This window comes from Tachysurus vachellii, chromosome 13, assembly GCF_030014155.1.
Source record: "Tachysurus vachellii isolate PV-2020 chromosome 13, HZAU_Pvac_v1, whole genome shotgun sequence".
Taxonomy (NCBI): domain Eukaryota; kingdom Metazoa; phylum Chordata; class Actinopteri; order Siluriformes; family Bagridae; genus Tachysurus; species Tachysurus vachellii.
In genome coordinates this window covers 6,524,672-6,547,063 of record NC_083472.1, presented here as the reverse complement: position 1 = coordinate 6,547,063, position 22,392 = coordinate 6,524,672, and the positions used below count along the sequence as shown (strand labels likewise).

General features: G+C 38.6%; 2 protein-coding genes across 3 annotated transcripts; one reads left to right on the top strand and one right to left on the bottom strand.

The window, feature by feature from the left end:
* The first annotated feature begins 6,154 nt into the window (after positions 1–6,154).
* On the top strand, positions 6,155–8,815 carry tmem178ba (transmembrane protein 178Ba). The gene is made up of 4 exons (XM_060885348.1): positions 6,155–6,715; positions 7,345–7,461; positions 8,037–8,174; positions 8,281–8,815. The coding sequence occupies exons 1-4, from the start codon at positions 6,361–6,363 to the stop codon at positions 8,538–8,540; spliced, it is 870 nt and encodes a 289-aa protein (XP_060741331.1). The 5' UTR covers positions 6,155–6,360; the 3' UTR covers positions 8,541–8,815.
* Positions 8,816–8,984: 169 nt separating this feature from the next.
* On the bottom strand, positions 8,985–22,214 carry cnot4a (CCR4-NOT transcription complex, subunit 4a). Of its 2 annotated transcripts, none has more exons than XM_060884638.1 (13): positions 21,747–22,214; positions 18,983–19,214; positions 18,141–18,338; positions 16,769–16,855; positions 16,579–16,680; positions 15,922–16,047; positions 15,661–15,785; positions 15,358–15,567; positions 14,484–14,541; positions 14,130–14,382; positions 11,704–12,114; positions 11,224–11,469; positions 8,985–10,369 (listed from the first exon to the last, which is right to left on the bottom strand). In XM_060884638.1, the coding sequence occupies exons 2-13, from the start codon at positions 19,154–19,156 to the stop codon at positions 10,053–10,055; spliced, it is 2,307 nt and encodes a 768-aa protein (XP_060740621.1). In that variant the 5' UTR covers positions 19,157–19,214; positions 21,747–22,214; the 3' UTR covers positions 8,985–10,052. The 2 variants fall into 2 exon arrangements, with proteins under 2 accessions (XP_060740621.1, XP_060740622.1); XM_060884639.1 differs by having other exon boundaries at positions 11,224–11,466; positions 21,747–22,208.
* Between the last annotated feature and the right edge of the window lie 178 nt (positions 22,215–22,392).

Genomic DNA, 22,392 nt, shown 5'->3' with positions numbered 1-22,392 from the left:
GGAAAACACATTCTGTGGCTAATCAGCAATGTTAGAGACAATGTTAGTGTAATTATTCTCCACTATTTCAGAGAGTAGTGTTTCAAATCTGAAAAGATACCAAAAAAACATTTGATGCAACATGTTTCAGTAGCATTTGTATTCAATGTATTGAATACAAATAAAAGAATAAATGATTTGTTATTTTGCTTAAATGCTTATATTTACAGTATTAGCTAGACTTCATCCTGAGTGGGTGCTATGGACTGAGGCTGTGGCTGAGGGTAAGTACAGTGCTGCCATCTTGTGGACATAAGTGGAACTCCATAACATTATAAAAGTAAATATGGGCAGTCATATACTTATTGTTAGTTCAGCTGTGTGACTCTATCTGTATGGAAAGTATGAATGACGAAAAATTTGATAAAATTGACCTTTTATTCTATAGGATGTAATTATTCATTAGCAATATGAAATGAAAATCGAATCCTAGCTCAATTGTGAAGTTATTATTTGCCCAAAGCCCTGGAGTCGATTCTCTTGTCCCAGTCACTGGGAAGAGAGTCGATTCATAGGCTTTGGCTTGAAAAAAAAAAAAAAATTGAGGCAAATTTTCAAATAAAAATAGAACCAAACTCAGTATTCATGTATTCAAAACATTTTAACACTGATTATAAAATAACTTCCCAATGCAGTAAATTCAAATCATTTTGGCGCGAAATTGAACCAATCAGAAACAAGCCGGTGGTTAGCGGCTATGACGTAACCGAGGTATATAAGCGAACGCAGCTAGCAGCTCAGGTCCAGAGAGTACGATTCCTAACCCTAGGTCAGTTGTTACTTCCTGTCCGGTGTGATTACTGTTTTGTCTCCAGCTTTCAGTAAGTAACAGGAAGTTTCCCCATGGCGCTCCGGTAGTGTTAAAGATGTAAAAAAAGGAAAAAAAGCTTGGAGCACGCTCTCTGGAGCTCGGTGGCTCCGGTTTGAGCGCGCCGTGTTGTGGACAGTCCTGCTGCCGCTAAGAGGTCTCCCCTCTGCCGCAGTGCGCTCGAGCCCGGGGAATGTCACGCACTGAGCAGAGCAAACTGAGCGCGGCTACACTGCACATCTCTGTGATCATGCAGAAGCAGCCTTTGCTCAAACACATGCTTTCGTAAGCAATGTAAGCTTGGTCTTTCATCTTTTCAGTGCTGACTTCATTTATTATTTATATATATATATAGTGATTTTAAAGCCTGCTTTATGCTCATCCAGAAGCCCGGGGCCGCAAACGTGGAGTTTAGAAGAAAAAGGTACACGTTGTTCTAACGAGGTCACCAGTTTTACCAACCTTAGCATTTGTTTCAGAAGTCTGTACTGTTAATGGGGCGTTTGACGAACCTTATTTTTTTTATTCCACAACGCCCACCCCACCCCCAGGTGGTGTTATGTTATATAAATAAAATTCTCCAAAGGTTGTTTTCTAGAGACTAGAATTGAAACTTCTGGGTAATTTCCCTCAGCGTGGTTTGTTAAAGCAGATCTATAATGCACCTAGAACATAAACTACCTTGTGTTCATTACACTTAGATTTTCCACTTCTGCATAGTCATTTTATAACTTGTGTATTTTTTATATATATATATATATATATGTGTGTGTATAGATTTTTTTTATATATAATTTTTTTAAATATAATTTTTATATATAATGTGAAATTAAGTTATTTTTAATATAATTAAAATAATTTGTGTATGAGTGAGTGACTGATGCTGGAAATGCCTTAAAAAAATATCTATCTCTATCTATCTATCTATCTGTATATCTATCTATCTCTATATCTGTCTATCTCTGTCTATCATAATCTATCTCTAATTGCATTCAAGTAAAATTATCAGCCAAAATAAATAAATCGTGTTTGGATTGGTGATGCATTTTTCTCTCTAAACTAACTTGAGAGAAACTTGATGACTGATTGAGAAAGTTGATGCATCACAATGACACATTTACAAGTTTCGGTGTTTAAGTTTAAGCCCTCGAATTATTCATTTCTAAACAATTGATTTCCTGTGTTTTTAATTAAACTCCAGTCCTTATGCCAGCTTGATTTAGCTTGTATGGCTTAATCTTAGTATCAGTGAAATGTAGGACTGTCTGCTCTAAATACATTAATGACGAACCACCAAGGTTGCCAGGGGTTGGTGTAAGGATCTGCTAAACTCCACATGCACAGAATTAATTTGCTTTGTCTGGATTAAATGTTTTTTACTGGATATTTTACCTGATCTAGTCTCCTTTGGTGTGACTCTTGCTCGAGTTGCTCGAAATGATGCATTAAATAAAGTTATTCTGTAATCTGTTTTTTTTTTTTTTTTTTTTTTTTTTTTTTATAAAATCTTTAATAATTTACCCCTTTCCTCTTTGTTGGTTCTCTTTTAGAAGTCATTAAATACTTAACATGCATTTCATATTTAGTTATTGATTAAAACCCGATTTCCTTTTTTTAATAAGCTAATTTATCTTGCAAAGATTGACTTGTAAATGGATGACTGAATCTGGTGTATAATAACACAAGTTTTACCTGTATTAAGTGCCTAATATTCTGTCCAGTGCATTTCCTCTCCATCAGTTAAATGTCTACTTGAGATTAGAATATAGGTCTAAACCAAATAAACAAACTTGTGTTTTGCTTAAGTCTTTAAGCCCTATGAGTACACACTGGTGTAAAGGTTATTTATTTTTTCAAACCCTGGAACACTTATGGCTTTGGGTAATTTATAATGCATGACAAAATAGAAATGTGTGCACAATCCTATGTATGTAATGCACAAGCATAATTTTGCATTTACTGTATAAACAAGGTAAACAGCAGAGATGGGGGACTCGAGTCATATGACTTGACTCGAGTCGGATTTAAGTCGCAGATTTGAGACTTGCTTGACAAATATTTAAAAAAAGACTCGACCTTGACTTGACATTCATGAATTGAGACTTGACTCGGACTTGAGTTAAATGACTCGAAATGACTTGTTTTTTGTTTTATCTTTTTTGCCTATTTCGTTTTTAAATCTGTTTTAAACGCACATCATAGCGTAATCTAACCACGTGACGCAGCAGGCAAGCAGAGGGCGCGCGCGCACGAATTAATAAACCTTAACAGTCGTGACGAAACATGAAAGGCGCCACACCAAAAATTATTAAGTTCAGGTACCGGGATTTTGTGCAAGATGAGACGAGAAGAACAGCAGTATGCGACCACATCGCTCATAATGGAATGACAAAGTTCTATTAAGCTAATTTTTTGCAAGCTCAATGTAATGTAAATGGTTGGTCACTGTTCATGTGGAAATGTCAGCTTTTTTGCAATAGCACTTATAATTGGTCTTCAGTGTTAGGCTTTGAGTGAAAAGCGTATATATCGTTTATGGGGATGCACATATATATATAAAAAACATAAATATAAAAATAAACTTCAGAGTTGCAAGCAGAGCCATATTCTTGCCTCGCATGCACACGCACACACACTCAATTTAAAGGGATAGTTCACCCAAAAATAAAAAAATTATTTTTCACCCAAAAATACAATTTTTTTCTCACCCTCATGATGTTACAAACCTGTATAAATTTCTTTGTTCTGATGAACACGGAGGAAGATATTTTAAGGAATGTTTGTAACCAAACCATTCATGAGCCCCATTCACTTCTATAGTATTCTTTTTTTCCCGCTATGGAAGTGAATGGGGCTCGTGAATGGGTCTACATGTGTGTTCATCAAAACAAAGAAATGTTTTTCAGGAAACTTATTCACTTACTTATTCAGGAAACACTTCAACTAGCACTTCTTTCATTATCTTTTGCATTTAAAAAAAAAAAAAAAAAAAAAAAAAAAAAAAAAAAAAACACACCTTTGACACTTTCATTGTAACTTTGAACAAATGTTTTAAACTCATGGTATCTTAAGTATGTAACTTAGTGATCCAGCATTAATGTATTCAATGTTAGAGATTTAAGCACTTATGTACGTCGCTCTGGATAAGGGCGTCTGCCAAATGCTGTAAATGTAAAATGTAAAATGTAAAATGTATACAGGTTTGTAACATCATGAGGGTGAGAAAAAATAACAATTTTCATTTTTAGGTGAACTATCCCTTTAATTAATAAATTACACTTACTCCAATAATCCCCCCCCCCCCCCCCCAAATAGTTAATTCACTTCAAGGTTTGTGGGATTCAATAATTTACATTTTTTGATTGACGTGATTGATTGCTGTTGTTATTCTGTTGTTAAAAAGGATCTCATTTAAGGATGTGTTCATGTCCCATTAAAAGGGAATGCCTGTTCAAAAAATGGTCTTCCTTTCCATGGTCTTCTGCCATGTTTGAGGCATATTGAAGCTTTTCATGCTTTTATGTTGGCCTTATTTCAGCTACATTTACATCTTATTCTTTGTAGTTTTGATTTTTATTCATTTTTAGATTTTTATTGTATTTACAACTCACCTGTATGTGGACACCTTTTTACAGTGGCCGGGAAGTGCAAAACACATTAACAAATCCGAAAACACATTAACAAATCCGAAAACAAATTAACAAATCCGAAAACACATTAACAAATCCTAAAACAAAATACCAAATCCCAAAACAAATGATCAAATCCCAAAACAAATTAACAAATCCCTAAACACATTAACAAATCAAAAAACAAATTAACAAATCCCAAAACAAATTAACAAATCCGAAAACACATTAACAAATCCCAAAACAAATTAACAAATCCGAAAACACATTAACAAATCCCAAAACAAATTAACAAATCCGAAAACACATTAACAAATCCGAAAACAAATTAACAAATCCCAAAACACATTAACAAATCCGAAAACAAATTAACAAATCTGAAAACACATTAACAAATCCTAAAACAAAATACCAAATCCCAAAACAAATGATCAAATCACAAAACAAATTAACAAATCCCAAAACACATTAACAAATCCCAAAACAAATTAACAAATCCGAAAACACATTAACAAATCAAAAAACAAATTAACAAATCCCAAAACAAATGAACAAATCCGAAAACACATTAACAAATCCGAAAACAAATTAACAAATCCCAAAACACATTAACAAATCCCAAAACAAATTAACAAATCCGAAAACACATTAACAAATCCTAAAACAAAATACCAAATCCCAAAACAAATGATCAAATCACAAAACAAATTAACAAATCCCAAAACACTAACAAATCCCAAAACAAATTAACAAATCCCAAAACACATTAACAAATCAAAAAACAAATTAACAAATCCCAAAACAAATTAACAAATCCAAAAACACTAACAAATCCGAAAACAAATTAACAAATCCCAAAACACATTAACAAATCCCAAAACAAATTAACAAATCCCAAAACAAATTAACAAATAGATTTGTTAATTTGTTTTCAGATTTGTTAATTTGTTTTCAGATTTGTTCATTTGTTTTCGGATTTGTTAATGTGTTTTGGGATTTGTTAATTTGTTTTGGGATTTGTTAATGTGTTTTGGGATTTGCTCATTTGTTTTGGGATTTGATAATTTGTTTTGGGATTTGGTAATTTGTTTTCGAATTTGGTAATGTGTTTTGGGATTTGTTAATTTGTTTTCGGATTTGTTAATGTGTTTTCGGATCTGTTAATGTGTTTTGCACTTCCCGGCCACCGTACCTTTTAAAAATAAATGCATATAATCATTTTTGTTGCAAATAAAACTCTCATAGTCCATAAATACTGTAGATTTAACTTTGTTTAATATATACATTTAGTTAAATCATCAAACATCTGTATGACTTGCCAGTGACTTGCTTGACTCAAGCTACGACTTGACTTGACTTGCTTGACATAAAGCAGTGACTTGGCTTGACTTGACTTGACTCTCACAAAAAATGACTCGGACTTGCTTGAGACTTGAAGGTTAAGACTTGAGACTTACTTGTGACTTGCACGTGTGACTTACTCCCACCTTTGGTAAACAGTCTAAAATGATAAATAATATTTAAATATAATGCACCCTGATGTCATAGACCCTGATCTACACTAGTAGTTTATCCGTTAATGAAGCATTATGTTTGTACTGAACTACAGCTAGGGTTTTTTTCCCCCACCATAATAAAATATTTGCCCGATTGCCATAAGTCAGTGGATGCAGTTGAAGGAAGAGCGGAAGGTTGGATGTGATTCACCGGAACCTCGTGCAGACGGTGGATTAAAACTGAGCAGCCGCTTGTATAATAACTCGAAACCGCGTATTTGCATGTGCAGATTATTTAATTGTCGGAGTATGCTGTGGTGGTGTTGATCTGATGGAGCTGCTGGTGGTGCTGGGCTGCTGATGCGGCCTGAGCGGATACGGTGCTGTGATGGCGATGGGTAAATGGCTGCTGTACGCCGGTCTTGCGCTTTCTTTGCTCGCTTTGTGCTTCCTCACGGTCGCAATATCCTCCGATCACTGGTACGAAACGGACGCCAGGAGGTACAAAGAGCGCTGTCGGGCTTTCTCTAGCCGTCGTACCGACCCGGGCTTCATCTACATCCCGAGCCACAGCCTCCCGTTGCGCGAGCCGCGGCCACTGATGATGCGCGAGCGGAGGGAGCTGTTCGGTGCGAGCGCGGCAGACGAGTGCAAGCGCCGCTATAATTCCACCACCGTGGGTCTATGGAGTAAATGCTACCGTCTCGGATTCGACCGGAACATCGAGGAGCTCATTAAAAAAGGTGAGCACCTTCATCAGCCATTTTCATAAGCATTTCCTCCAGCAGACCTTCAGTACTGATGTTTTAATGCATGGCTAATAAATCAGATGAAGCCATTACACTGGTGACACTAATGTTTTTTTAGGCCACATCACTTCACAGATATAACACCTACTGTATAACTGAGATAGTTCCCAATCTAAAACATGCTGAGATGTGACGCTGTCAACCTTCCAGGTCCTGAAAGCAGATCTATTTGTCCTCACACCTAAATTGCTGCATACAATATCTCCTTGCTACTGCTCATAAAGTGGATGATAAACGTACACAGCTGATAGTTTTATAACATGCATACATACATACATATATGTATACATACATATATACATACATATATATATATATATATATATCTACTTATGTGTTAATATATTAGTTTGAAAATGATCTTGATTTTACATGTCAGTGATGGGCTTTTCCCTGAATGCCACATATATGGATTAGTTAAATATGGATCATATCAAAGGCTGTACAGGCAAAAGCAGCCTGTGTAGCTGACTCATGCTAAGGCTCATTATAAACACCACTGACTTTTTTTTCTTGCAACTTGTGCCACATAAAACTTGAACTTTCCTTTAAAATACACTTAGGAACTATTGAGAGGTGCTCCTACATCAAGTACTACTATGCTTCCTCGACTCTGGTGCAAAAGGATATCTCTTATAATATCACCAAGACCATTCAGCAGGATGACTGGCATGCTTTGCGTAAGTGAGACATGCTCTATATTAAGAGAATATGCTGAGATTGTACTGTTGTTTACTGAATCTTTGCCACCAAAGACCCCTTACAGTGTCAAATAGATTCCATGGTCACCCATAGTCATGATTCATATATTTACTTAGTCCAACTATTCATATATATTGGCATGTTAGATTGTACTTGCATTATTTATATGCCTACTATGAACAGGGCTTTCTACCCAAGTAAACAAGGCAAGCAGGTTTGCAGTAGGAAATTATGGACCAAAAACTCCTATGCTGCTTATGCTGCTATAGCGTTTTGTAGATTGTAATAATATATTCAGACATATATTCAGTTCATTTGTAGTCCCCAGCATTCCATTTCCACATTTCACCCCTCTATTAATGACCAGGTAAAAATATGCACCTAATTCAAACTGTTAACCAGTAATAAATGAAGATGACAAGATTAGGAGACTCCAGAAAATGAAGCCATTGTGAATAAGAGGTGAAATGTCTTTAAGATTATACCCCAAGTGTCACTGATACAAATATCTGGTAATCTTTGATGGACATCTGATGTAGAACTTGTTCTTCAGATCTGCGCAGAATGACGGCGGCCTTCATGGGCATGGCTTTGTCCATCATCCTGTTTGGCTGGACAATAGGACTGCTGGGCTGCTGCTGGGATCAGGGCCTCATGCACTATGTTGCTGGCCTGCTTTTCCTCATGGGAGGTAAGACTTGTAACATCAACCATTGCACATCAAATAATCTGCCCTGATGTTATTTTCCGTTTTAAGATTTTTTGCTTTAGCATTAAACAAATTTTTTTTATCATAGGTACGTTTTGCATCATTGCCCTTTGTACTTGCGTGGCTGGCATAAATTTTGAACTTTCCCGCTACCCACGTTACTTATTCAGCCTTCCGGATGACATAAGCCACGGTTACGGCTGGTCCATGTTCAGCGCCTGGTGTGGTTTGGGACTGACGCTTATTGCTGGTTTCTTCTGCACTCTGGCACCTTCTATTCAACCTCCACCACCACCTAGCCGTACTCCCTACCCTAAATCCCGCATGGAGAACGGCACAGTGTGCTAAACTACTATGGAAAGGGCAAGAGACAGGAAAGAATACACACGTTAACTATGTGACATTCTGAACATTTTGAAGGGAGTGAACACTCCACATGATGTAAGCGTCGACAGCCTGTGTGTGGATCTCTGCTGTAAAAGCAGTTGTACAGACGTATAAAAGTGGTTGTCTTCACGTGATCAGAATATCGTCGATGGAGCAGTTTGTGTTCTGTTTGTGTGCATTGTGCATTTTTGATTTGAGAAAAGACTTAACATTTCACAAGACACATTCACAAAGATGTCAAGGTTAAATATATAAATATAACTGATGAAAATGATGTGTAATAACATTACGTGCTGTTGTGATGAACTAATTAGATAATAAAAAATCTTATTATAGGTGTTGTACATCATTTCTTTACTTGATGACTCCAAAAATAAAAGGAGGAAAAACAGATTAAAACAGAGGCACTGAGTATTCAATATTTATTTAGGTTGTTGTTCCAGATCTGCAGAAAAGTCAATAATTTTATTTTTTTAGCTCTTTAATTTGTATTAAATGTGTTATTTCAGCAGCATGTTTAAAAACAAAGGTTGTAGTATATAGAATTTCTTTCCTGAATGAATGGAGTGTGTCTGATAAATACTGTTTAGTATGGGCCACACAGCAGAGACCAAAACAAAAAAGAGAAATGATTAGGAGGGCCTGAATTGGCCAGGTGTTGTTACTAAAACATCAGTCATTACTAAAGCTCACATTATCATGTTTACCTGTCATTTTGCTACCCTTCCTTAGCTTTATCACAATGTATTTATTTATGATAGTCATGTTCAGCAACATTGCACTGTAGTCTTAATACTTCTCATGTGGTGTGGAGTGACAAAGTGCCACATGGTGGCATCTTGCACCCACTGTAGGTCATGTGGTAGTGAGATAGGCCCCAAACCCTCAGCCATCTGCAGGGCAGCGCTCCACCCTCTGATACAGAGGTACAGCAGTGACTCCCCACACACTGGCTGGGGGGGCATCAGGGGTCTCTATCGATGCTTTGTGGCATTAAGACTCGCATGTGCATTTACACCGTGCTTCCTCAATGGTGACAGGCTGTTTTCATAACCTCCTATTTCTGTGAGCTTCACTGACTTCGACAAGTATTTCCTTTGAAATGACTGTTCAAATGACCTCACTGATTAACTAGTCATTAAGATCCCTGTCATTAAGTAACACATTCACAGTATTAGATCAAAATTGGTGCCTAGAATGGATGAGTACTGTATGAGTTTTTAACCATTATTAATTGTGTGCGCAACAAATGTTCCTCAAACCCTCCTTGATTGCTTATGTATGAACGATGGCCTGCCCCCACCAAACCAAACCGTTTGTTAATGTTTGCCTCAAAATACAGGAAAGAGGAGCAGGATAATTGAGAGGGACAGGGTTTCAGACAAATAAGAGCTTATGTTATTAATGATCAGGATATTTGCGCATCGTTACAGTTAAGTTAACAGGGATGGAGAAAGAGATGAGGTTCTGTCCCTAGTGGCGCTCCATTGCGGCGCTCTGTAGGAGGTCTGTTGTCATCTGTGCTGGCGGTCTGAAGGCTGTCTGGAAGCCTGGGGGAGGAGAGTGGAAGTGGCTGGGAGCGACTGATGGAGGAGGGAGGTAGGGTGCCCAGCTGCCTCTGTGCAGAGGAAGCCGAACTGTGGAGTCCAGCACACCTGAGTGACGAGGCTGAGAAACCACTGAACCGCCGGGCCCATCTATCTCAGTCAGAGTTTGTAGAGACTTGAGCCAGTGCGGAGGGTTCTCGTCCTGCACACAGTCCAAACTGCTGCCGGTGGATGCTGGCATACCTGCAGCAGCAAAAGCATGAAAAATTGAAAATTAAACCAGTGTCGATATTCCAGTGAATGTTTGGTATTTGGAGTGTCTTTGCTATGAAAAGCTAATTTTTTTTATTATTTTTTTTTTTTAAGACATTTTGCTTCCATGACCTGATGCCATTCATAGAGTATTTCTACTTGAGAAAATTCTGCTTGGAGGGTCAATACTTTGTCTGTACCCATGTCTGAGGTGGCGTTCAAATATCAGATGTTTAGAAACATTTCGATGTGAGATGATGGAGAAATGAGCTTTTTTGTATTGATAGTCACCCGAGACAAAACAGGGTTATTTCTGATGTCAGGCTGTATTTTAAATGGAGTCTGATGAGTGAATAAAGGCATGATATAAAAATCCTAACAATAGAGAAAGATTTAGAAGAATTAGCTAATAAATAACATCTCTTCCTTCCTTGGTCTGCTGAGTTCTGATTTTTTCCACTAATATTTTTAGAAAGAGTTGATGTTATAGAGATGGAATGACTCTGCTCCTAAACTCCTGACGTCACAATTTACTCAAGAACTGGCTCTGGGTTTACAGTTTGAAAATAAATAAAATAAGAAAAAAAAAAAAAAAGAAAAAAAGAAAAAAAAGAAGCCCTACGCAATAGGCACCTGTCCTGAATCAGCTCTGGCACTTCACCAGTACAAAGTCCCAACTGGAAATGTGCCTAGCCCAGCTGTTATATTTTCAGAACACAAAGATCTTTAGTAAGTCAGCTGTGTCTAAAAATATTAATAACGTTCAAAAATCCTTTGGGTATGGAATTTACATTTTACAATTAATAAAGTTCTGTACTTATGTAATAATGTGTATTTTAAAGTACCAGTGATGATGGCTGGATCCATCCAGCTTGTTGTGCCGTCCCAGCTCAGGCTGTGCGAAAGACCCACTGGACCTGCTGGGACCCCCATGTGGTTCATACTGGAGGTGGAAGAAGACGAGGAAGAGGAAGATGATGATGTGGAATTTGGGATGCCTCCGAAATTGATGTTGATGTTTGGAAGGAGTGCTCTCAGGCCGTCCTGCCACTCTTTCACGTTTATGCTTTCCACTGAACCGCTGTTTTCTGCTGAAGAAGAAAAATTCATCTTAATGTGAAGTAAGGGATAACTGCAGTGCATCTAAAGTGAAGGTCCTAAGCACAAAGAATAGGGAGTGAGTTCAAAAACATGGTATATGGATCACCAGGTTACAGCTGGACATGTGGACAGCTGCGATTAGCCCAGGTGCAACTATTTATCATGTGAAGTATAATGCAGTTATATATTTAGGAGTTTAAATAAGCTGGTGTGTGTGTGTGCACCTGATATAGTTATTCCCCCGAGGCCTGTGCTGTGGTGTTGTGGTGGGCAGCTTGGGTCTAGGAAGTGGTGGTGTGTGATGTGGTTTAAGTGTGCGAGGTTGTTGCGAGTGGGAAGGCCCATCCAGGGCTGGCGTGCAGGTGAGGCATGGGCGTTTGAAGGCAGGCTGAAGGAGTTGTAGAGACCACGGTGCTGCAGGGAGGGTAAGCGTGGTTGGCCATTAGGGAGGAGTGACGGAGAATGTGGCAAGGCTTCCTGTACCGACAGTTCCTTCTCAATGAGGTCAGCTAGTGCTTTCCTTGTCACATCAAACGGGTCAAAACCCAGATCGTCCTCCTGTTGCTGCTGCTTGGCCGACGAGCCGAAGCCGAAAGCCGCTTGCCAGTCTGTGGATGAGGACACAGGGATGGTGTCTGGAAATAGACAGACGTGGTGTTAATATTCAAACTGGAACACACGCGCTTTGCTTCTCTAGTGTGACTTACAGGGCAAATGTTTCCATCTGGACATTTATTAAAATGTTTTTTAATAACTTTAAGGCAAAAGGATATGTGAATCTCTTTGCTCATGAACTAGTTTGACAAATATTTGATAGAGACAGAGAGTTCTCTCAGAATCCTGAACGTGATACAGTTTCAGTCCTAGTCTTGCATACATGTTCAGGTTAATGCTCATGTTATCTATTACATTATAATTAAATTGTAGTAATTAACTGTTGTAATTAAAATTACAAATTGTAGATGTTGACTGCAGATGAAAGTCGCATCAGGAATTGAGCACTGTTTTTTGTGTGCAGCCTAAATAAGGACACAGCCTGAATAAAGAGTATAATAATATATAGCCTATTTACCGGAGCCATAGAACTGTTTCTTCCTGAATTTTCGGACACATATTTATTAACATTTTCCTCAGGTTTATTTAAGCCTAGTTCAACAGAATGATTAAAGTTTGTATTAAAACAAATAAAAAAGTATGATAATGTGGGATTTGTAGAATGTAGAAGCTTTTATTTTGTCACATATACATTTCAGCACAGTGAATTTTTTTTCACATATCCCCAACTTTGGAGGTTGGGGTCAAAGTGCAGGGACAGCCATGTTACAGCTCCCCTGGAGCAGAGAGAGTTAAGGGCCTTGCTCAAGGGACCAACAGTGACAGAACCCTGATTGTCCTATCAACAACCTAGAGCCTCGAACACTTGAGCCTCCACTGCCCCGTATAGACATTTTTTTAATCATCAGAACCATTGGCCTAATCAATAATGAGCTGGCACTACATTTCTGTCCAAACAGACCATGCACTCCTTCTACAAGACGATCTTATGCAATCTTAGTCGACGAAATGGTATTTCCACAATGTAGTAGATTAATCACAAACTGTTAGCACTTACAGCAAAAATGTTGAGAGATTACGATTCTGCACCCTTAATGGAGAAAACAATAAACATGCTGGTCTTGAGCAGACTGACAGCTTTTCAGGGTTTAACATCGTCACTGACGGAACACGACATTGACATTTTATAGGTCAGAGATAATGAACGAGGGTATTTGAATTCAACACGATTATGGGTAACTAGTACAAAAGCAAAGACTCTTTCTCTTACACATATAGTTATGCATATGTACATTAAAGCCATCCACTTTATTAGGAACACCAGCTCATTTCTGTAGTTATCTTATTAGCCAGTCATGTGACAGCAGGTGTCATGGTTAAATTCACATTATTTTCCCCATTTTAATGTGAAGTGAATTAAAGATTTTGACACGTGTCTGCATGAAACGTTACATATGTTGGGCTGCTGCCTAATGACTGGCTGATTAGATAACATAACAGGTGTACCTAATAATCTGTCAGACACACACACACACAGACACACACACACACAGACACACACACACACACACACACAGACACACACAGACACACACAGACACACACAGACACAGACAGACACACACAGACAGACAGACACACAGAGACAGACACACACACAGACAGACACACAGACAGACAGACACACACACAGACAGACACACACAGACAGACACACACACAGACAGACACACAGACAGACAGACAGACACACACAGACAGACAGACACACAGACAGACACACACACACACACACACACACAGACACAGATAGGAGATAAAACAAATATCAGCAAAGTGCATAGATCGATCATGATTGTGTTGTATTCACTACACTAGTGAATCATGGTTTTTGTGAGATGCCTAACAATGGTACATAAACACGGAAAGACTATTAGTTACTCTGAGTGTGACTGTTAAGGTTCAGTTGGTCATATGGATAGTCATATGGTCCAATCCCCCTGCTGCAAGGCTGTCTTCTGGGCTCACCTGTTTACTAGATCATCTAAGATGCACTTATTACACAATCATGTAAACACAGAGTCAGTAAATATACCTGAGGTAAAGAGGCTCTGAGGTTCAGGGGTCATGGGCCAGTCAGAGCCACTCTGTGGGGAGTTAGGGAAAGAGGGCAGGCTGCTGGGGATGGGGTTCGGATGTCTGAAGTTACTGTTGTCTGAGAAGAGGGACTGAGACTCAGCAGGTGCTCCCTCAAAGGGTGAGCGTACTGTAAGTTCTGCCACACTGATGGGCACTGCCAGGCTTGGCTTAGAAAACCCAGGAGGAGGAGAAGGCGAGTCACTGCTGACCTGAGAAAGTACAAAAACAACCAAAAAACAAACAAAATAAGAAACGTTACGTAATAACCCCATAAGTATATCCAAACTATAGTGTAATGAATAGTTCTTACCTGTGCTATAATCTCTCCATTCCCTATACTTACAGGTTCTGTTGGTTTATCAACAGGACTAAAAGAAAATCAAGATATTTATCAGAACAAATGAATTCACATAAACAAAAACACTGATATGCCATACAGCATTTTAATAGCAGACAAGTTTCCATCTACCAATTTAAATGAAATACTGATTTACTGATATATAAAACATTTTTCAGTTAAATGACACCATAAGTATTTTGCTTTCTTCATCAAGGACACTAAATCATAGGTCTCTGGCCCCAGGTTCAAATCTTTAGTAAACAGACCAGGATGGAAGTTCCTAAAAATGTCATTTTTTTAATCTTTTGAAGTATATAAAACAAAAAAGCAGCTTGTCATGATACTAAAAACTATAAAATGTTACTGTTAAAAGAATATTGGAAACTCATTTTACAAAAAAAAACATCTCCTTATAGAAAGCTTACCCATATTAAAAATATTTTTTTCTTGGTTAATTAACACATTTTCTAAATCTTCTGCCTATTACACTTGGGTCATATGGGGGCAGCCCATAGGGTTAGCAGAAACTATAGAAAATGTAAAGAATGAGCACATTAATAATTATTAATAATTAATTGCCCTGTACCTAGAAAAACCTGGAAAATAAATCGATGTCTAGTGACCAGTCAGATTTGACAATTCAACAGTGCTGTTATAGTGTAAGTATATTTTCTGGCCATGATTAAATTGCACACTATCTGACATTATTGTTAAGTGTGTGGTTTTAATGTGGCATTTAGCTCTTCTGATCATGTGATCCTGTGACATTTATTTCAGAGTATGAATTAAAACATCTGGATGAAAAGCATCTGTGGTATGTACAAGTGTGTGAGGTGGTGTGTACCTGGTAGGTTCTAAGACTGAGGGAAAGTGTGAGAGTCCTGTGTTTTGATCTGCTCCTAACTCAGGGTCTGGCTCTTCTGGGGTCATGTGATCGGAGTCTGTCAAACAGTCTAAAAGGGGTGGGGACTTCCGGTGTTCTGTAGGTAAACCATTCACTAGTTTACTGTAACCCTGTAATAACGGCCAACCCTCTTTACCGCCGCTGTTCTGTCTGTGGAGGAGAAAAAAAGATGCGGTTTGTTTACACAGTGATTTTAAGTCATATAATGAACTAAAATCTTTAAAATTGTATGAAAAAGCCCACCTTTGTGTAGTGTTTGCTTTGTTTTTAGTCTTTTCTCCTCCACATGTTGAAGTTTGTAGAAAGTTGGGATTTGCTTTGTAAAGATCTTGGAGTAGTTTTTGTTCATATTCCTGGTGTTTCCCAGCCTACATGAACAAAACAACACATTACCAATATATTACAACTTTTACAAGATGACCATCAAACTTTTACAAGATGACCATTTTTTTTCAAAAAAACAAAACAAAACAAAAAAAAAAGAAATCATGGATCTGAACTCACCTGCATCTCTTCTTTAGTAAAGCTAGCTGCCTCATCTCCCAGTTCATGCAGATACATGCAGTCCGGCTTAGGGCATTGCATACTTTTTAGAAAATAGCTGCAGTACTTTGTCGTGCCTAAAGAAGCCTATTAGACAAAAGACAGCTCAATAAAATAACTTAATTAAGTGCCATCTATCCAATATATTCAGCATGTTCAACAATGTTTACGGCAGATGCACGTATCCTGCGCGACTAGATTTTATCTCATTTTTTAATACAACTGAGGAATTAAGGGAAAGGGCCTTGCTCAGGGGCCCAACAGTGAGAGTTTGATGGACCAGGGATTTAAACTCAAGACCTTCTGATCAGTGAGCCAACAGCTTAACCACTGAGCTATCACTTCCTCTAATACTGACTACAATAACAAGATATCGTTATTGTAGTCAATATGGCAAACACATGATATCGCCACATTTCAAATCACAAGCCTTCATTCATCAAGTTGTTTATAGTCCAAAACGGATTATTGAACAAATGTATCATCTTTGGCATATGTGTATGATCACGCTCATGTCACTCAACTTACATCTGAGTAAAAAAAGAAATCAAGCAATGATCAGGATTTTGAATTGAAATTTATGAAATTATATGAAATGTGTTTCAGTATTGTGCTCACCTTGAGTGTTCTACCGTCGACTACCACATTATTAACACACTGTATTGCTCTTAGAGCATCTTCTGAGCGGATGTATGTAACATAGGCACTGGCACTAGGACCCTGCAGAATAAATGAGTATATTGTTTATTTATAGATAGACATTTAAGTTTACATGCCAAACCATTTCTCTGGTTCAGGTTACTCTCACCTGTGAGCCCGCATACGACGTACTGTTATTGATGACCACTTTATGTATTTTGCCGAACTTTCCGAAATACTCTGGCCTCTTAAGGACCTGCAAAATGGACATATACTAACTACCGAGTTCATATTATCAGAATAGACTATGCACAACACACCAAAACAATAAAGCAGCAATCAGGCTATGACACATATAAGAAGTGGTGTATTTTAGTTCTAGTTCATGAACTGAAAAATGAGAAACTACACTGACTCATTTCTGCACTGACCAGGTAAGTTCTACTTACTCCAGTACTGGACTCAGGGTTAAGAGTTAGAAAAAATCCAGTTAGAAAACGTTTAACAAACATTAACAATATAACAATGTCATCTGGAGAATATAACAATGAACTTTACAGTTTTTTAAAACCTGTACATCAAATATCTATATGATAGGTACAGAGATATGGCAAACATTACAAATTCAGCATAAGCACACAAACACAACCCATCACATAACTATAACGTTACTCATATGCTAGGCATGGTGCTTTTTTTGGTTAGTTCAGCATCTGAAAGCAAACTGAGCATCCAGCTATTTTTACTTTGCTGTGGGTTTTAAAATCCCAAATTAGTATTGAACATCCCTTTTTTTTAATCACACTACTGGTCCATGAAAGTGGCTGGAAATTCAAGGTACAGTGATGATTCACCCAATCTGTTAGCAGCAGTACAATGGCACATATTGTATCCACATACTAAACTTAGACCAGTAAGACAATTCGGCTTTTTTTTTTTTTTTTTTTTTTACAGGTACAGCATAAGACATTTCATTCTAATGATATTCCTTACAGAATTTTCACAGATGTTATATGCTGTCAGTGTGCAGTGATGAAACATTTTCATGTCACTACTACTGCCAATTACCATAAGAGATACTATTATATTCATTATATTACATTATAATATTCATGTTAAATGATGATTAAGTCATGTTAGCATGAGACATAGACTGGCACAGACAATGCTGATACCACTGACAAAAATCTCTTCAGATCTAAACAGCTATGACCATCAATGACACAATGCACTCACCATGAGATATTAAAAAATATCTCGTCTTAACAAAATATTCTAATAAATATTATGAGGTTAAAGGTTAAAGTTCATGTTCTTTTCCAACCATTAAATAGTGTCATAATATTCCAGGTTGTATCCCAAAAGTGAACACAGGTGAAAACATGAGCATGATTAATAGCACATGATCAGTAACAATAGTGTGTCTTAATCATTATAATTAAAAGCAGCTCTCTCTTGTTACAAATATGAAAGAAGCAAAGGATGACATTAGAAAATGCCTGAGATACATTGCTAACAATAGCTGCTGCTGGTGCTCTTACCTCAGGGTCCGCAAGCCTCTGAGAGAGACCCACTACGAACACCAGGTTCCGCTGCACCACACGCACGCTGGCCAGGTGCTTCCGGTTCTCAGTCACCTTCTGCTTCTTCTCGTTCTGCTTTTGCTTCTTCTCGTTCTTTATCCTCTGGATCTCCTCCTGTGAGAGGGGCTTGTACACAGCCGGATCCTCTGGGTACGGCTACAACACACATAGTGAGATGAATTAGACGCTGCTGTGCGCTTTCATGCTATGAAACACTGCACATGGCCTCGTAAAAAAAAAAAGGCACAATGTTCCATTCGGCAGGGTGAACTGGTCCGGGGAAATATTTAATGTGTAAAAAAAAATGGATGTAAAAATCGTTTACATTACACAATATTATGTTTGGAAAAGTGATGAGCCTTTCCCCATTGGTGTAAACAGAAGCCTGCTCTTGTATGACTGGAAATAACTTCCCGGGAGTGTAGCCAAAATGACCGCCTTTGTGGTGGTCAGACTTTACCATAGCCTTAGCATTGTTGTCGCTATGGTTACCACATGAGAGAAGCAAGCGATTTTCATCTGCCGCATCAATTGCTATGCTGAGTGGGAACTCTGACTAGAACTCATACAGGAAGTAGAGAAAGACAGTCAGAGAGAGGGAGAGAGAGGGAGAGAGAGGGAGCGAGAGAGAGAGAGAGAGAGAGAGAGAGAGAGAGAGAGAGATAGAGATTTATCACCCGCTGTGTCAGAATCTGTGGGCTTGCTGGCAATTACGTCTTCTAATTTACTGAACAACACTATAGAGAAAAAAATTAAACAGGAAATAAGTCAGTGCAAGCAGAGCACCACTAGCGGCATACCTTTCTGCAGGCTGGGCAGAGGCCGTTCTCGTCTGTCCGGATGCGATGCCAGCAGAAACGGCAGATTTGGTAGCCGCAGGTACATGGGAAGAAGTTGACATCGTCAATCTCCAGGGGCTCCATACACAGAGGGCACTCCATGGGGTCTTCCTTCAGCTCAGGGCTACGGGACATCTTATTGCACTGGTACAAGTCTGATCACGGCAACTCACCACAGTGAGACACAGCCAAGCTGGAAGGAGACGGGAGACACAGAGAGGAGAGAGTTGAGGCATGAGTATGATGACAAGAAGGGATTTGTGAGGACCGTTGGAGCAAAAAAACAGAGACTGTTCTTAATTGGAACGTCTTTAAATCATTACAACGACGACCAACCGTGATATAAATTGACAGCATACAGTAACAAGATCATAGTTGAAGTTACACAAGACTCAATGTACTTTCCCAAACAGGGAAAAAGAGTCATTTAGCCACCTAATCCAATTTCCCTTAACCGCTCATCTTAATGTCACGCACAATCACTAACACAACAATATTGATGTCAATATAAAACAAATGAGGTTGAAGTGATTTTTTCAATACAGTACAGATATCAGAGTGCTTAGTATTACCTTACATCAGTATTACTCCATACTGATTTAATTCTGAAATCCTCTTAGTAACCCAGTCGATTACCTATGAGCAAGTTATGAGAAACATCAGAGGACTCATGGAGGCATGTGTCATGACAATGTCTGCTCTATGTTCAGGTGCCTCTGTAACAGGCAGAAGAGCGAATTCTCCTAACCGAATATAATCCTAACGCTCTTAATTCTATATATACTATATTCTTAATCACACAGAAAACAGAAGAAGTTCATTAAATCTTTATAGTCAGTGAGTTTTCAGTGACAGGAAACTCTGCAGGACAGAGGTCACTGCACTTCTGCTGTTTCTCTGTAAGCAGCTATTTTGTGCTAAATTGAGAAGAGAGGAAAAAACAAGCACAGTGAAAGAATGACTGTATAACATAACATAACATAACATAACATAACTGCTATAACATAAATGATAACAGGAACTGCATAACCGTAAATGTATCTATAAACGGATAAAAAGTTAAAGATAAATCTTTCCCATCAAGACGCATCACACCACCCTGTTGTTGATTAGGTCTCTATAATCACACACCCTGTTAAGATTTATCCTTCAATACTATTGACAGCAGGAGATGATTAAAGGTTGTTTTGGGTATTGGAGGAAAATCAGTAAGGAGCTACCACCTAATAACTAGTCAACACAGTGACATAAAAACAAGATTCTGAAAACAGTCTGAAGCCACTGTAAAGTCAAATACAAACTGACTGAGCTCACAAAAATCACAGATCAATCAAAGAGGTGATGTGCATTCAGTACCGAGTATTAACCCCCACAAATCGAACACTGAGCACAGGACACAATTTGTCCTAAAGACCAGTGCTAACACCCTTGTAATATCTTATGGCCTGAGTAGCTCACCAAAAGGTGCCTGGTTATCGTGAAGATGTCCACATCAGATCAGGTCAGAAATTTCAGCTCTTGTATCAAAAACGCAAAAGCCGGCATGCAGTAAATCCTGGTGGGAATTGTTTAATGTGTTGGCAGATTCGTTTGTTGATAATAACAGCTTATCTGTGAGAATATGTTAACATATAGAGGAGTTTTAGTATTCAGCGACTTGTAACACCCAGTTTTCATTAGGAAGCATTAGGAAAGACCTTAGGACACAAGACTTGTGCTTTGTGGTTTTTGGTAATGTGGTAGGCTGCAAATCGTATTGCAATATGTCTTAATGACTTTGAAATAAAAAAAGAGAAGCTGGTGACAAACACTGCTTAATGGGCTTATAACATAAATGATAACACAAACCTGTTCTATACAACATTAAATCTAATTGTTAAAACAAATGATACTCCACGGTAACAAATGATACTATACACACAGACACAAACACACATTATATATATATTTGTGTGTGTGTTTGTGTATATATATATATATAGCTGTTTTATGAATTAACACACTTTATGGTGAGAACACTAACAAGGGTTTGTATCAGTGAAACATCAGTCAGTTGTTGATTGTTTTCCCATAATAGCATGTTTAATAACATTATGTCCATTCATTATGTCCATTTATTACCAATTATTTTAAAAGATAACTCAAATACAGCTAAAAACAACTGTATAATAAATACAATAATTGTACCTACGGTGATGTACGTATCGTTTTAAAGCTATCGTATCTAAAAGCTAGCTAGTGTTATTTACACCTCGCTCATCTCATCGTGACATGATTCGGCGGTAACAGATCGCAGAGTGACGCCGGTCAGGTGCGTCCACAGCTGGGACACAGCTCGAAGTGACGAGGGGCAACCAAAACACACCACCACATTTCAATTCATACACCACCTTAAGTCTCCCCTCGGGCACATGAACATATATGAAAATCTGGGAATCACAGTTTTGCCTAAACACTCGTCTGTTTCTGACCGGCTGAGTGTGTTTGAGACTGCGGCCTACACTGGCCCGAAGCCTGCGCCTCTCCCACTGCTCACTCCGGTTCTGACCAAAGGGACGCCGGGTGTCAACCTTTGACTTTTCCCCTTCGTTCCCACTTAGACTCCCAGCTACTACCACGAGGTGTGTCGTATATAAGAATCAAAAGTCCATTAAAACATCATATATTCAGCACAACTGTGGTGAGAACATTTACGGCAAGCGGTAGGTAGTTTTTGTATACTCACTTTAGCCGGGATTCCTCTCCGGAGATATTTCTACAAATATCGAGGCACAAACTGTTTTCTCAAAGCAGCTGGAATTTCTCTACTATCCTGTCCGGCTCTGTTTTGGTTTTAAATGTTGGTTATAATATTTAGTCTAGTCTAACTAGTTCCTTAGGCAGCAGCGTCTTACTACCATCTTACATTAAAATGAGGAGGAGGGAATACAGTATCTGCTCACTGCGCACACTGTTTGCGCACACAGGGTCGAAATGCATTTTGGGGGATGTAGTTCGTTACACATGGAGCCTTACAGTACAAAACATAAATTATTCATTCATTTTCTACCGCTTATCCGAACTACCTCGGGTCACGGGGAGCCTGTGCCTATCTCAGGCGTCATCGGGCATCAAGGCAGGATACACCCTGGACGGAGTGCCAAACCATCGCAGGGCACAAACACACCCTCATTCACTCACGCAATCGCACACTACGGACAATTTTCCAGAGATGCCAATCAACCTACCATGCATGTCTTTGGACCGGGGGAGGAAACCGGAGTACCCAGAGGAAACCCCCGAGGCACAGGGAGAACATGCAAACTCCACACACACAAGGTGGAGGCGGGAATCAAACCCCGACCCTGGAGGTGTGAGGCGAACGTGCTAAC